Source organism: Seriola lalandi, unplaced genomic scaffold (assembly GCF_002814215.2).
Source record: "Seriola lalandi dorsalis isolate HSWRI2012SDOR001 ecotype SW California unplaced genomic scaffold, Sedor1 jcf7180002055006, whole genome shotgun sequence".
Lineage (NCBI taxonomy): Eukaryota > Metazoa > Chordata > Actinopteri > Carangiformes > Carangidae > Seriola > Seriola lalandi.
Window position 1 is genome coordinate 2,036,838 of NW_019525549.1, and position 16,162 is coordinate 2,052,999.

General features: G+C 40.0%; 1 protein-coding gene across 1 annotated transcript in view; it reads right to left on the reverse strand.

The window, feature by feature from the left end:
- Positions 1 to 16,162, reverse strand: part of LOC111647625 (uncharacterized) — a 52,529-nt gene that overhangs the window by 28,333 nt on the left and 8,034 nt on the right. The window contains exon 2 of the mRNA XM_023397257.2: positions 12,611 to 12,656. Coding sequence (XP_023253025.1) covers positions 12,611 to 12,656 — 46 coding nt within the window. The remainder of the gene's footprint in view (positions 1 to 12,610; positions 12,657 to 16,162) is intronic.

Genomic DNA, 16,162 nt, shown 5'->3' on the forward strand with positions numbered 1-16,162 from the left:
GAAGTTTTCCTCCGTTTTACAGTTTGAATCACATTTCTACGTGCAGGTATGAGAGAGCTGGGTGACTCAGCAAAAAGGTGCAATTTTGTCGAAAAAAGGTGGGTTTCTAAAGAAAATTCCAATGCATTTCTAATGCATTATTTATTCCCAGTTTTTTGGGAATAACTTGCGGGATCAAGACGCACGTTTTGATATATATATTACCGGGGTTTTCTCAAAGCTGCGGGACGAGTTACGCGCCGAAATTTGGCGGAAGAATAATAAACCTGAAACAGAAGATTAAGAGATGCCTCCGCCCCGAGGCATTCCTCTCAGCTATTCTAGCTGTAGAGGAGTGCCTCGGAGCTGAGCACCCGTGGCACTAATTAAGCATGACAAAATGTTAAAATTTAAAAATACAGTCACAAAAACTAATGGTACTAAAACAATGAGTAGATTAAAGTCACTTGGGAACAGAGTTGAATGCAAGTATGTTTTATGTGCATCTCAAATGGAGCAGAAAGAGTGAATGACTTTGATCAAATGCTGCTAAATGTGTGTATTGTATGCTGGCTTATAACCTGTGTTGTGTTTTGTGGGGGGTTGATGTGGTTATCAATACAAGCATCTGAGTGAGATAGGCCATGAAGCAAGGTTAATACCAGCCTTATGCAGACACACAGATGAGAATAGTGTGGTTTGTTAGAAGAATAGAAAGCACTGTGTTGAAATAGTGTAGTGACTAAGAAAAGTATAGCCGGCAGAGCCCCTGTTGATACCTTCCTGTCGTCACTGTAGCATCACAGATTCTCCTGAGAAGACAGAGTCTTAACAGGTATGGAGCTAAAAAGTCTAGGAGAGACTACAGATAAAACAGTGGATTTGATGATAAATTGACACCCAGAACATGAAAAACAGATCCATTGTGTATGAAAAAGTGGCATAAACGCACTTCAGGAAAATTAAAGTGGACAAAAGAAGGCACCTTCAGAATAGGACAATTCCCATTGACAACATTAACAGATGAAAATGAGAAACAGAAAATAAAAGGCGAGCTGCAGGGGAAATTTACAGTGAAATGGAATAAACAAGCAAGTGGCAGAGGGAAAATAAAAACATGTTTGAATAAAGGCAGAAGAGTTAAAGACAAACAAGAAAAAAATAAAGACAGAAACTGAGGATGATGAGACAGAAGGGGGTTATACAGCCCAAGACAAAGAAGAAAGAGGGAGACAGAGATGATAGGAGAAAATATCAAGTGATGGAAAGAGCTGAGGTTTGGATGAAGACACAGAGGACTATGCATTAAGGGATTTAGAAACCCAAATGCAACAACTGAAAAGAGGTCAAAGGTCAACTAGTAATGACAGTAACCTCAAGAAGAGCACAACAGGAAACAGGGAAACGCCAGGAACTTCAGATGGACAATATAGACCTGGAAGCAGATTGGTAAGGAGACAATCTGTGAGAGTCATTCTAAGGACAGCACAAGAGACGCAGATAGAAACCACTCAACTTGAGGAGCAGATAAAATCACTAAAGGAGGATGAGAGAAAGATAAATGCTGCATGGAAGGAAATTATTGAGGAGGCTAAAAGTATACAGGCATCATCCGGCCAGTCACAAAGAGTGAGGATACAAATGAATGGTGTCATGATATCAGAAAAATCCCCTGCTGAAACAAGTTGACAATCAGACAAGGTCAGAGGAAAACTGTCAGATTTAATAGACCGCCAAACACACCATATAAGAGAAATGTCAGCACCATCACCCATGTACTTGAGAAGTGGAAGATGAGTGGGAGGAGAAATTCCCACAAAACAATGGCCAGAATACAGAAAACCAGAAGGGGAGCAAGAGGATGAACAAGATGGAGCCAAACTTCAGTGTCCCATAATGACTAAGGCACAGGGACAGTGTGGGTTTTGGTGGACACTGTACCACAATGTGGACCTAGCTGAGAAGGCAGTATCCAGAAGAAAATGGACCCCTCTAAATTGGATGGATAAACACTTTAAGATGGTGAATGTCCATCAAAGTTTCTACATTCTTTTCAACAAAAATAGAGAGATGAAACAGGAAGCGCCTGGAACATCGATAACACCATAGAAGCTTCTTCAAAGTAATGGTAAAGAAAGCCATGCCACAAAAAGTGCATAAGCATTTGGAGAATGTTGTGGGACTCATGAAAATTGACTGGCCTCTGTTCTCTGAACATGTTGTGCACCCTGTGGAAACCTATACAAAAGAAAAACAGAGTGAGGAAGAGGCAAACAGACACCTGGCCAACGAACTGACACAGCTACAGCTGAATGAATTAACCAAAGCAAAGAAATAAAAGCAAAGGCCCACTGCCAGTGGCAAAGGAACATGAATCACATGAACTCGGTCCAATGGTGAACGCAGAATTACGAATACAAGAGTGGAAACCTACAAAGAATAAGTACATTCACATCTCACCAGGACAACCATACATCAGAACATCATTAAGACCATGTAATGAAGGGACAGCAAAAAAGGTCCTAGTGAATGAAAGAACACCTACACTGATGCCACTGACACCAGAACATAAAATCCTGTTAGAACAGGTGCCACAAGAACTGTGGTCAAAACACAAGACTGATGTAGGTAGGATTAAAGTAGCGCAACCTATACATATTAAGCTTAAACCAGGAGCTAAGTTGCCATACAGAAAACAATATCCACTGAAGCAGCATGCTATAGAGGGAATCAAGCCCACAATTCAGTGCTTGACGGAGGTGGGGGTTTTGGTAAAAACAAAAGGCCCTGCAATACTCCCATTTTTCCAATCAAGAAGCCACACTAATGATTATCGATTAATGCATGACCTTAGAGCTATCAATTCCCTTGTTGTTGCTGAGACACCTGTGGTTCTAGACCCCCCCTACGCTGCTCTCAAACATTTCACCTGATGCACACTGGTGTACAGTCATTGATTTATGTTCAGCCTTTTTCAGTGTGAGGACAAACATGACACAAACATTCTTAACATTTTCCAATGCTATAAAAATGTGTAGAATAAATATTAAATTTCAACATTTCTGTCACCGAAGATTTGCGTCATAGCCTGCGACACATGTTTCTATAAGCAGGGCGGGATGCCAGGCAGGTGACTGTTGTAAACAAACCGGCGGCTGTGTGATACATTAAACGGGGTAAGAACACAATCCTGTCATAGGCACATATTTAGTAACAAAGTGGCTGTTTTTATAAAGTGATTTCTGATTTTTGTCAGTATATATTTGGAATGACACTTAGGGATATTATTGTGTTTTGTTGCTCAGGTCCGAGGATAGCTGCGTTGGTTGCGTGTCAAAAGAGAAGAGGATGCTGCTGTGTTTTACCCTTGCACTGACTTGCTTGGCATTTGCACAGACATCAAACTTAAACTGTATCAATTTGATTTTATATACTTAACCTTTTCAAAAGGCTGATGTTTTATTTTTATAAATGCAGGCTGCGTTTTATTGCACTCTGTTGCCCAGATAAAGGGCACGTTATGCACATTCCATTTTGTTGTTGTTTTTTCGAATCCTCAAAATAAAAACGACATCAAAAATCTGATATCTTTATTGCATTTCTTTAATTTCATCAAAGCAATGAAACATAATTCATTAATATTGTAATGAAGTTAAACTTGAGGCGGCATCACACAACAGAGTAGTCACGTGGTGCGTCATTCTCTACAGGATGCACTGCAGGGAAAATAAACATTTAATCATGAAGGCTCATTATGTATTTGTAGCCAACTTAGTCATTTTGATAGTAGGCTAATATAGCTACTATAGATACATACAGCATGTGTTGCCTTCATTATAAGGCTTATATAAGGCTTTTAATTTTTTGCGGCTCCAGACATATTTGTTTTTTGTTTTTTTGGTCCAATATGGCTCTTTCAACATTTTGGGTTGCCGACCCCTGCCTTAGAGCTATCAATTCCCTTGTTGTTGCTGAGACACCTGTGGTTCTAGACCCCCCCTACGCTGCTCTCAAACATTTCACCTGATACACACTGGTGTACAGTCATTGATTTATGTTCAGCCTTTTTCAGTGTGCCACCACATCCAGACTCACAACACCTGTTTGCATTTACTTATCAAGGACAGCAATACACATACACACACCTTGCACAGGGCTATGTGGAAAGCCCATCAATTTTTAACAGAGTCCTGGTTCAAGATCTGCAACACTTAGACATTCCAAGTATCAAATCAAATCAAATTTATTTATAAAGCACATTTATAACAACAGCTGTTGACCAAAGTGCTGTACAATCAATAACATAAAAACAACACAGCAAGAACACAAACTGGTGAAAACAGACAGAAATGACAACTCTCATACTGATTCAAAGGCCAAAGAATAAAAATGTGTTTTAAGACGTGATTTAAAAACAGGCAGTGAGTGCGTAGAGGTACATGTGCCACTAAAAGATCCAACAGGTAAAATGGAGCTAGCTCATGTAGTGATTTATAAACGAAAGTTAAAATTTTAAAATCAATCCTAAAACGTACAGGGAGCCAGTGAAGGGAGGCCAGCACGGGGGAAATGTGCTCATGCCTGCCTGTTCCTGTTAAAAGACGAGCTGCTGCATTTTGGACCACCTGTAGTCGTGTGAGGGAGTTCTGGTTAACACCAACATAAAGAGCATTACAGAAGTCAAGGTGGGACAAAATAAAAACCATGGATGACTCTTTCAAAATCATTAAAAGACAGGCAGGACTTGACCTTTGATAAAAGCCTCAGTTGAAAAAAAGCTAGATTTCACAACTGAATTGATGTGTTTGTCCAATTTAAAATCATTGTCCATATCACACCCAGATTTATTTATTTATTTTTTTAAGTATATTTTTTGGGGCTTTTTTATGCCTTTATTTGACAGTGCCGTAGAGAGAGACAGGCAGAGAGAGGGGGAATGACATGCAGCAAAGGCCGTCAGATACACGACACCCCCTCACACCCAGATTTCTAACAGTGGATTTTACGTATGGACTTACAGAGCTCAGGTCTGTGTGGGGGCCAACACAGGCACTACTGGGTCTGAATAACAGAATCTCTGTTTTTTTTTCATTAAAACTTAAAAAGTTTAAGGCCATTCAAGCTTTAATGTCCTTAAGACAGTCCAACAGTGGCTGTAGGGTGCCGTTTTGCTTCAAGGGCAGATACATTTGTGTGTTATCTGGATAAAAATTAAACGCAATGCCATGTATTCTAAGAATGGACCCCAGGGGGAGCATATAAAGAGAAAATAGGATAGGCCCAAGATGGATCCCCTGAGGCACTCCACAAGGTAAAGGCGCTGAGGAGAACGAGCAATTACCAAGTCAGACAAGTAAGACCTGAACCACTCCAGAGCGGTTCCTTTAATACCTACATAATGCTGTAGGTGAGCGATAAGTATACTGTGATCCACTGTATCGAAAGCAGCTGAATAGCAGAATCCCCTGAGTCAGTGGCTAATAAAAGATCATTAAAAACTTTTAAAAGCCCAGATTCAGTCCTGTGAAAGGCTTTAAAACCAGACTGGAACACCTCAAGAATACCATGTAGGATTTTTGAAAGAAAGGGAAGTTTTGAAATGGGTCTAAAATTTGAGGTGTGAGGACTGAGGTGTCCAGATTAGGTTTTTTGATCAGTGGTTGCACAACTGCATGCTTAAAGTTAGCTGGTACAACACCTGAAGCCAGACTGCTGTTTAAGATTGTTTGGATATCAGGTCCAATAGTCTCATAGATCTCTTTAAAAAAGCGAAGGGAACAATGTCTGTGGAACAAGTAGAGGGTTTCATATGACCAATAATCTCCTTTAACTGGGAAAGAGACACAGGCTCAAACTGCTTAAAAACAGCAGAGCAAGTGCAATGGAGGGGTCGTAGGAATGGGGTGAGATGTGTGCTTGAATGGTCATAATTTTATCAATAAAAAAGTGAAGGAATTTTTCACAGATTTCTGGGGACACATCAAAGCAAGCAGATGGGGGGGGTATTGAGAATATTATTAATGCTGTTGAAAAGAACACGAGGTTTGTGGCAGCTATTTGAGATAATAGGTGAAAAATATTTCGCCTTTTCCTCTTTGACAGCTTTCTGATAGTTACACCAGCTGTCCTTCAAAATAACAAAAGACACCTGCAGCCTCTCTTTCTTCCATTTGTGTTCAGCCTTCCTGCATTCACGTCTGACAACTTGAGTAGTGTCGTTCAACCATGGTTCAGATTCAGGTTTGGAACGCATGGTTTTAAAAGGGGCAAGAGTATCCAGGATGCTTTGACAGGTGGAATAAAATCGTGAGGTTAACACCTCAGTATTGAGAAAAAGAGTGGACTCTGAATGAGCGTCAACAGCATTATTGAAGGCAGTGGAGAAATGAATAGCGGTGGAAGGGTTAAATTTACGGCGGAGAGTGGCGGACGGTTTAATGATATGACAGGGAAGAGAGGTCTCAAATAAAACAGGCATGTGATCAGAGAAGACTGCATCACATACTTCAATATTAAAAACAGGTAGACCACAAGATAAAACAAGATCTAGTGTATGTCCATGCTCTTGTGTAGGACCTGTCACAGATTGAACAAGATTAAAAGAGTCAATAAGATTTAAAAAGTCTTTGACCAGTGGCTTAGTTGGACAGCAAACATGGCTATTAAAATCCAGGATGATTAAAACCCTTTCATATTTTGGCATAATGCCGGCCAAGAAATCGGAGAAGTCATTTAGAAAGTACTGTAATTATATAATTAATTAATTTGTAGTCCCAAACAACAGTGTGAAAAGGACTCAATTGCAGTGCTAACAGTGCTAGCAAAAGGAGGACATAAAGTCAGCAAAGAGAAACTTAAATTTTGTCAAAAAGAAGTTGAATATCTGGGTAGAACACTGTGTGGAAATAAGAGATGAATTGCTCACTCACAGTTAGAAGCTATTGCTAAAGCTCCAAAACCACAAACAGTGGGACAAATGCTCTCTTTTCTGGGGATCTCAGGATTCAGTAATCTGTGGCTTTATGATTATGCTATCAAAACAGCATCTCTGTGAGCCCTAATATGGGCAGCAGGACAAACAAGCAACTCAGTCCAACTACATTGGACAGAGGAGGCAGAGGGAGCTGGTACTACAGCACCAAATTGGACAACATTGAATCAGGCCTGCCACCCTGTTGTTGTTCTAAATGAAGATTTTGAACCTCAAACAACTCTATCTTCTCCAATACGGACACAGGACAGAGCTGATCCATTTGAGAAGTTGGTGTGGTTAAAAAAGGGGGGCTATCAAGGTCACACGAGATGGTCCTCAAAAGAGTTTGTGGAGAAGTTCTCATGGTCATTTTGTGTTGCCTGTTTCATTGTTGCGTTTTTGTTCTATAAGAAATGCAAGTGGTTCTGACCATTGCGCAAGGGGGGAGGTTATCAAACACCTCCAAGCTGTTTGGTAGTTGCCATCTTTGGCAACACTGATAGAACATTGCATGAAGTGTGAAGTGTGTGCACTATGTAACACAAGGAAAGCTTTTTCGACTCCAATTGCGCATATTCCGCCACCAGATGGTCCATTTAGGCACCTAATAATAGATTATTTGGATATGATCCAACAAATAGGAGAATGACATACATTTTGGTTGTGGTTGATAGATTTAGTAGATGGATTTAAGCAACGCCAACAACTCGACTATACATGTCTATAAATGAGTGGCCTAGTTCTTGTGCAGAGAGGTTTTTCCATGGTTTGATTTGCCAGATACTATCAGCTCAGACTATGGACCACATTTTGTAGCACAAGCATTGAAGATAACATAATAAAATGCTGGGGATAAAGCAGAGGTTTAGGTGTGTATACCATCCTCAGTCACAGGGAGCAGTAGAACAAGCTTATGGCACTTTAATAGCAACGTTGACTAAAATAATGGCAGACATCAATGGTAACTTAATTCGATGGGAGGCTTTACCACTGGCACTAATGTCTATAAGATCACAGACTAACAAACTAACACTCCTAACACCTCACAAAATGTGCACAGGGAGACCAATTCCTGTGTCATATCTTAGAGGCCCGTATGAGGGTCCTCTGCTGTAACAGTTAGTAAAAGAGTTACCCAGTCATGTACAGCATCTAACGAACCCATAAAGTTATCTTCCAACAAATCAAAGGTGCCACAGAGGAGAAGGAAGCTTTCATCCCAGACCAGCAGCAGAAGATACGTCCAGGAGAGTGGGTATACGTTAAGGTGTTCAAAGGAAGTGGGACCAACCCAGATGTAAAGGCCCCTTTAAGGTCATCTTAGCAAAACCAACAGCCCTCAAGATTGAAGGTAAGAAGGTTTGGTTCCATCTTAACCACTGCTGCAGAGCAGACAACCCAGAAAGAACACTTGAAGCTGACAGAAGGAAGGCATTTCCTGGACCGGAAGGGGATGGTGACACCGCCCCACAACCAGCTACATGGTCTCAGAGCCCACAGGCAGAGAGGAAATCCCAGAGACTGGCTGCCAGCCAGGCCAGTAACAGCACATCAAGTGGTGGCTCTTAGCAGCAAGGCAGGGAAGCGGGACACAGAGGATGAACTCATGAGCCCAGCACGATCAGACTCAGCAGGAACAGAGAGGCAGAGCAGCAGGAGGAAAGACATTATGGCGATTAGGAACACTGATTATACACTGCGTGCACAATTATTAGGCATGTTGTATTTTTGAGGATTCATTTTATTGTTGAACAAATACAGTGCTCTCGGTCAATCCAAAATGTTAATAAACCTCAAATCTGAATATTTAAGACAGTAAAAGTGAGTTTTCTGCTTTCTTACGAGATATCCATGTGTGCACAATTATTGGGCAGCTATTAGTGTGCAGAATTATTATGCAACTAAATGAAAAATGAAAATTTTCCCATCTCACTTGTTTATTTTCATCTGTTAAAGAGAGAAGAACAAACAAACAACTCAAAATGTACAAATAAACATTTCTGACATTTCCAAAAAAAGAATTCAGTGACCAATATAGCCACCCTTCTTTTCAATAACAGTCATTAGCCTGCCATCCATGGAGTCTGTCAGTTTCTTGATCTGATGACGATCAATTTTTTGTGCAGCAGCAACCACAGCCTCCCAGATGCTGTTCAGAGAGGTGCATTGTCTTCCCTCACTGTAAATCTCCCGTTTAAGAAGGGCCCACAAGTTCTCAATAGGGTTTAAGTCAGGTTAGGAAGGGAGCCTTGTCATTATGCTTTCATCTTTAAGGCCTTTGTTGGCTAGCCACAGTGGAGTATTTGGATGCATGTGATGGAGCATTGTCCTGCATAAAAAGTATTTGGATGCATGTGATGGAGCTGATTTTAAGTCCATCTTCAACCCAAAAAGGTCCAACTAGCTATTTATTAATAATACCAGCCCATACCAGTACCCCATCTCCACCTTGCTGGCGTCTGATTCGAAGTGGAGCTCTGTGCCGTTACTGATCCAGCCACGGGCCCCGTCCATCTTGTCCATCAAGAGTCACTCTCATCTCATCAGTCCATAAAACCTTTGAAAAATCTGTCTACAGCTATTTCTTGGCCCAGTCCTGACGTTTCAACTTATGTGTCTTGTTTAATGGTGGTCGGATTTCAGCTTTCCTTACCTTGGCCATGTCTCTGAGCACTGAACACCTTGTAATTCTGGACACTCCAGATAGGTTGCAGTTCTGGAATATGACAGCATTGGAGGATAATGGGTTCCTGGTAGCTTCACGTTTGATTCTTCTCAAATCTTTAGCAGTTAATTTGCATCTTTTTTTCTCAACACGTTTCTTGCGACCTGATTGACTATTTGCACCAAAACGTTTGATGGTTCAGTGATCACGCCCTAGATGACCTAATGTGCTGCATTCCTCTGAAAGGCTTTTTACAATTTTTGACCTTTCAGAGTCAGTTAAATCTCTTTTTCGGCCCATTTTGTCTGAGGAAAAGAACCTGCCTTATAATTATGCACACCTTGATATAGGGTGTTGATCTCTTTAGGCCACACCCTCCCTCATTATACAAATACACATCACCTGATATGCTTTCAAGCATTCAAGTTTATACAGCTTGGAGTTGGAAAATATGCATATAAATGATGATATGGTCAAAATACTCACTTGCCTAATAATTGTGCACACAATGTAGTTTTGCTAATATACAAGGTCTCCATTTTTGGGCACAATAACAAATACACATTAATTGTATGTTTACATTACATGTACCAGTAGATGGATAAATTACTTATGGTACAATCAGCAAAGATTCATTAATTGGACCAGAGCCATACATGAACAGTTACACTCAACCACCCCAATGGCAATGCAAAATAGGTTTGCTATAGACAAACTACTAGATAGATAGATAGATAGATAGATAGATAGATAGATAGATAGATAGATAGATAGATAGATAGATACTTTAAATATCCCCTAGGGGAAATTAATTTGTCCATTAGCTCATTGTTGATAATAATTATAATAATAATAATAATAATAATAATGATGATAATAATAATAATAATAATAATAATAATAATAAAAACAGTGTGGGTCTTGATGTTGATGTTGTGATCCAGGGTTTGTTGTTTGGAAAGCAATGTACAGTCCTTGCAACCATTTTTATCAAGGTCAGGGTCTTTGCTTTTATCATTTTCCTGTGACTCCAACAGGACGTTCCAATCTGTGCGCTCAAAACAGTCTTTTAGAGACTCACTGGCCTCAGGGGTCCAGTTCCTGAATGAGCGGGTGGTTGCAGCCTGCCTCAGTACACAGGGCTTGTAGGAAGGCTGAAGAAAAACCAAATTATGATCTGATCTGCCAAGTGGTGGTAGAGCTGAAGCAGTGTAGGCCTCCTTGACATTTGAATACAACAGATCAAGTGTCTTATTTTACCTTGTGGAACAGTCAACATACTTAGTGAAGCCAGTCAAGTGAGAGGTGAGAGTGACATGATTAAAATCCCTTGATATTGCAATGAATGCATCAGGGTGCTGGGTTTGTACTCTCGCAACAGTCTCATAAATGACGTCACATGCAACTGTAGGCTCAGCTCGTGGTTGAATGTAAGCAACAATGGTGACGATGTCTAAGAACTCCCTTGGTACATAGTACGGTCTAAGACCTCCTCCTTCACTGTAATGTGACCTAGCAGAAGACCAAGGAGTACGTATGTACATTGGAGATGAATGAAAAAAAAAGATAGAGGGCTTAAAGACACTAAGAAATTAACATGTGCAAAACTCCAACTGGAACACCAAGGCACACGCAATATGGGACTGATTTAACAATCTGTCCTGTTAGAAAATATTACAGTTTCCACTTCAAATTCACAATAGGGGAGAAGTTGGAGTAGCAGGATTGGCCGAACCTGAATCTGCATATAATCATCCATGTGTACGTGTTTATAAAGAGATGAACTTGCAGGAAGCATGTGACTAACCACAGGAATATGTTTATGAGGAAATTCATTTGCAGGATGTATAGATTAGTGAATTACGTTACAAAATGACAGAACAACCAATAAGACAAAAAACTGATGGAAGGTCACAGGAAAAGAATGAATGAAAGCCAGAAAAATGATATAATGATGAACTCCAGCCCATATTACATCTTTTGCCATATGGTACAATAAGGCTTTGTGAATCTAAAACTACTCATGCAATATTTGGCTATTCCGTACAATCAGAAGGCTATACATTACTATCACCACCTTATAACATCTGTTTGGAAAGAGTTCACTGCAAGAATTGGAAGGCACCAGAAAGTTACACACATGGAATGATCCCAGAGCGGAGTTTTGTAACATTAAGTTATGCTTATGACCTAGTACAGCCTACGCGTGGTTACTGCATGCCCTTACTAACCAGAGGTCTAACAGAAGTCATCTCTTTAAGGCTACGACAGGACAAATGTTTAGTACTCACACTGTACTAACAAGGTATGGAATGAATGGCATAGTGCGCCACGCCCACAAAGACGGCTGATCAATGGTCATAAACCATATAATTTTCTGAAGTTGTCGGCTATTTTCACATAAAGTAACAAGCCCATTTAAATACCGATAATTGTAATTGGGTTATTTAATTTGAATAAGTAATTAGTTACACTACTTGTTACTGCAAAAAATTCTGGAATTACAGTAATGAGTTACTTAGTAACATGTTACAGTTAATATAAAGTGAACCAGTGATGACACAGTGTATGTTCACTTTAGTTCATGATTGCTTAGTTTTTTTGTGCCTCAATGCTCAAAGTGCATGAAGCAACAGGTAGAGAGGAAGTGACATTTTTTAAGATATAATGCTGCTTGGCATTTTCATGATATCGATAATGATGAATATTTACAGTTTTGTCATATTTGGGGATATAATTTCTCTCACAACATATGTTGCGGTTTATTGTCTACAATTCTTGCAGGTATCTCAAGACACTCAACAACCAATCAGAAGGGGGGTTCAAATTGTAGTGGAAACTGACTGATTTGGTGTTTGGCTTGTTAAGCCACTTGTGCGTATAGGTGGAAAACTAATCAGTATGTCACAAATTCACACACCTACATTACTGTGTTTACTGTCTGTGTTCATGAGTTCAGTGAGTGAGTCTGGGATGAATGAGATGATACTCACCCACACTGAAGGCAGCAGCCAGCAGAATCACAACACGCCACATCATCTGAAAACAAGACACACCAGTTGATTAGAGATGAAATCCACAGTGACAGAGGCCCAGAATCCATTTCCTGCACAGCAACAAACTGTCCTGTGTGAGGCACGAGGCTGCGTTCACAACACGACCATTTAATTTAAAAAATAAATCCATCTCCGTCCATACTATCACACATGAAAACATATATCACATGACCACTGACATACACTGGGCATGTGCAGACAGGAAGTAGATTGTCTACTCTAAAATTGGGTAGTTTCAGAAAATATTATGACTGAGGATAAGCAAAGACAGTTGTAGCGTTAACATAACAGTTGCTAGCAACCACAACATGGTCAGTGGCTGATGAGAGCCAATCATAAGGTCAGGTGGTGGTCTACGTCATCACTTCCTAAAGTCTCAGTTTCCGTCAGTCCAGACTACAACACAACCCCAGAGTTTTCAAAATAAACCGCCTCCAGCAGAGTTCCTGTAAGTCACTGTTTGGGCGATGTAACCTCAGAATGTGACAGAGTATCAAACTTTTGGTGCCACCCGATTGAATTTGATTTTATTTCCTCTTTGGTTTGAAACTGTGAGATATTAATGTCATTTTCAATTTATTTTCATATGTGTGTGTCCTATATGTCTATATTATGAATATGAACTTATTACAATAAAGGTTTATTACAATAAACCTACAATTTGAACATATATTTGTTTACATATTGGAACATTTATTATGCTGAATTAATTATTGGCATTGCTTTTGTACAATTGGATGTACTAACAACTGCCACTGAATTACTTTAATACTAAAGAAATCCAAAAATCTCATGATTCTCAGATGTCCCATATGTCTACATTATCTCATATATATGAGCCAGTTATTAGATCAAAATACTGTAAGATGTTTAATTTCTTATACTCATGCGATAGTGAGTCATAACTTTGAGATACAGTAGTGACAATTACAAAATAAGATCAAAATAAAACCAAGATACTGGACAAGTTCAAATGTTGACTGGATGATGGTGCTGGATCATAAGTCATAGAACAAAAACAATTCATCAAGAAAGGAACATGAATATTGGTAGAAAAGGTCAGAGCAATCCATCCAATCATTGCTGAGGTTGTCAATAAAAAACAAAATGATAACCAAAGTCATCAGGACCAAGATTTCCTTCCCTGGACTGGAGCCACACTATATATACATATATGTACATTGATATGTGAATGAGGCTTTACAGTTACACTCCACATACATTCTCTAGAGGCTTTTTTGTAGCTTAGAAAACAGTAAATAGTCTGAACTCAGTCAACGTCACAGTCTTCTGTTCATCTGCTCTGGTGTTTTAACCATGCCTGGTAACCAGCTCACAAGACACACACACACACACACACACACACACACACACACACACACACACACACACGCACACACACCAGAGGAATGTAACTGTGGTTACCATTGTCTGCATGCTAACCATCCCCCATCACTGTGGTCAGACACTTTATAGTCTCCCCTCAGGATCCTTCCTGCTCACACGTGTGTGTTCCACAGCTTAGTCAGCAGCTGGAGGGTGGTGCCAGGGACAGAGGAAGCACCCCACCGTTCACAAAAACAAGACCAGGTTCAAGCCTGTATCTGTCTGTCAATGTGCGAAACGTAGGATGACGTTGGAACTGTTGTGGAAACTACTTTCACTGGAAAGTCACTGAAGCTTCTGGAAAAGTCGTTAAATGTCGCTAGATGACCTAATGTGCTGTTTAGCGTATTCATAATGTCATTGCGTTTTATTTGCATTCTGCCGAGTGTCAGCCAGGTGCTTTTTTGAAAAAAGTCTCTAAATCGAGTGACAAATGCACAAAGTTGTCAACTCTGCAGCCTGTGAACGCCCCCTGATAGAAACTATGCCAATTGATTACAAAAGAGCGACGGCCAATGCGGAAACTCACATTCGCTCACAGGGCGATTGGCTGACCAATGGTGGAAACATGATTACTCAATTCCATCTGTCAGTCAGTCAGTCACAAACACTCCTGTCCTGTTTCGTAGACACACATTGAATTTCCTGTGCTTACTACTAAACTGGACTTGCAGGAGGAGATATTCACTTTTGATTTTTTACAAGTTCTAAACATTCCTCCAACCTGAACAAACATCAATCTCTGAGGTTGGAAGGGTGTTCAGAGGAGTGTCTCCTGAAACACCGCCCCTACAGTGTACCAGAACTTTGTTGTCATGGGTACAATAATATCAATAATCGAAACAACATTGGAATCGTTCCCATTCACAACCTCCACCTGACGTGGACTTTGTCTCTCTTTAAACTGCGTCACTGACACTTTTCCCTTTGCTGCTGTCATCATTACTACAACCACGAGATGTTGCCTAGCAACAAATATTAACTATGATGTCATAATAACCTGCTGCACAGAAGACCTGTGGGCTCGTTTCTTACTGGAGGTGAGAGATAGTGACTTAACAGACATGTATTTAAATGTTTAAAGTAACCGTAAAGTAAGAATAATAAAACAGAAAGGTCATTCACTAATGGCTCAGGAGCAGCATCTACATATTGTCACGTCTGTAATCAATACAATATTATCTTCATCTTATAAAATTACAAACTACAGTAATGATAACAAAGTAAATACGGTTTAAGAATAGGAAAAAGGGACATAAATGTGTGTTTGGTTATTTACTTTATCCTATAGGATAAAGTAATTAACCAAACACACACACACACACACAGGAGAGAGAGAGACAGATAGAGACGCCTACATTTACTATTCAAAAGATAGAGCCTGTGCCCACAACACTGAAGCCTGGTCCATTGATTTAGTACAACAGCTCTGATAACGTTTTGATCTGTTACCAGTGGTGAAGCTTGACGCTTTCCTGGTCCATGGTAAATATTCAACAGGAAACCATCCACTGTACAGTGAGGCTCTGGAAAAACCCGGTCATTCTGCTCTACCACAAATCAGTTGTGGTGAAACACTCCGTCTAAACTGTTTTACATTCTGCGTAGAGTTGTGGGAGATCAACCTAACGAGGAGGAGTTTTTAAACCCCCAATCAGTTCTTGGTGTTAACATGTCTGATGGTGTTTGTGACATCACGGTGCCACCATCAGCCCTTTTGTTTCTTCTGCTACTTCTATTAGTAAGTTGTTGTAGTTTTTCCATTGCTCGCTTGTTTCATTTGACAGTGTGGAGGTCTGTAGTTATTTCATCTTCACCAGCCTCTCAGAAGCCATCCTCGCTTGCTCTCTCTTGGTCATCTCGGTTAATTTTTCCCGCCATTTTGTCATAATGTGCATCGATGGAAGTATCAGGACCTTCCTTATCTTCCTTCCTGTGTTGAGTCCAGACTGATGGAATGGATCAGACTGTTCATTAGATTAACTTTAACTATATTTATCCCACAATTGGGAAATTCATTTACCACAGCAGAAAAATAAACAACTATAGAATAAACATCTATGGAAATATACAACAAAAATATACCAAATATACACTAATAAA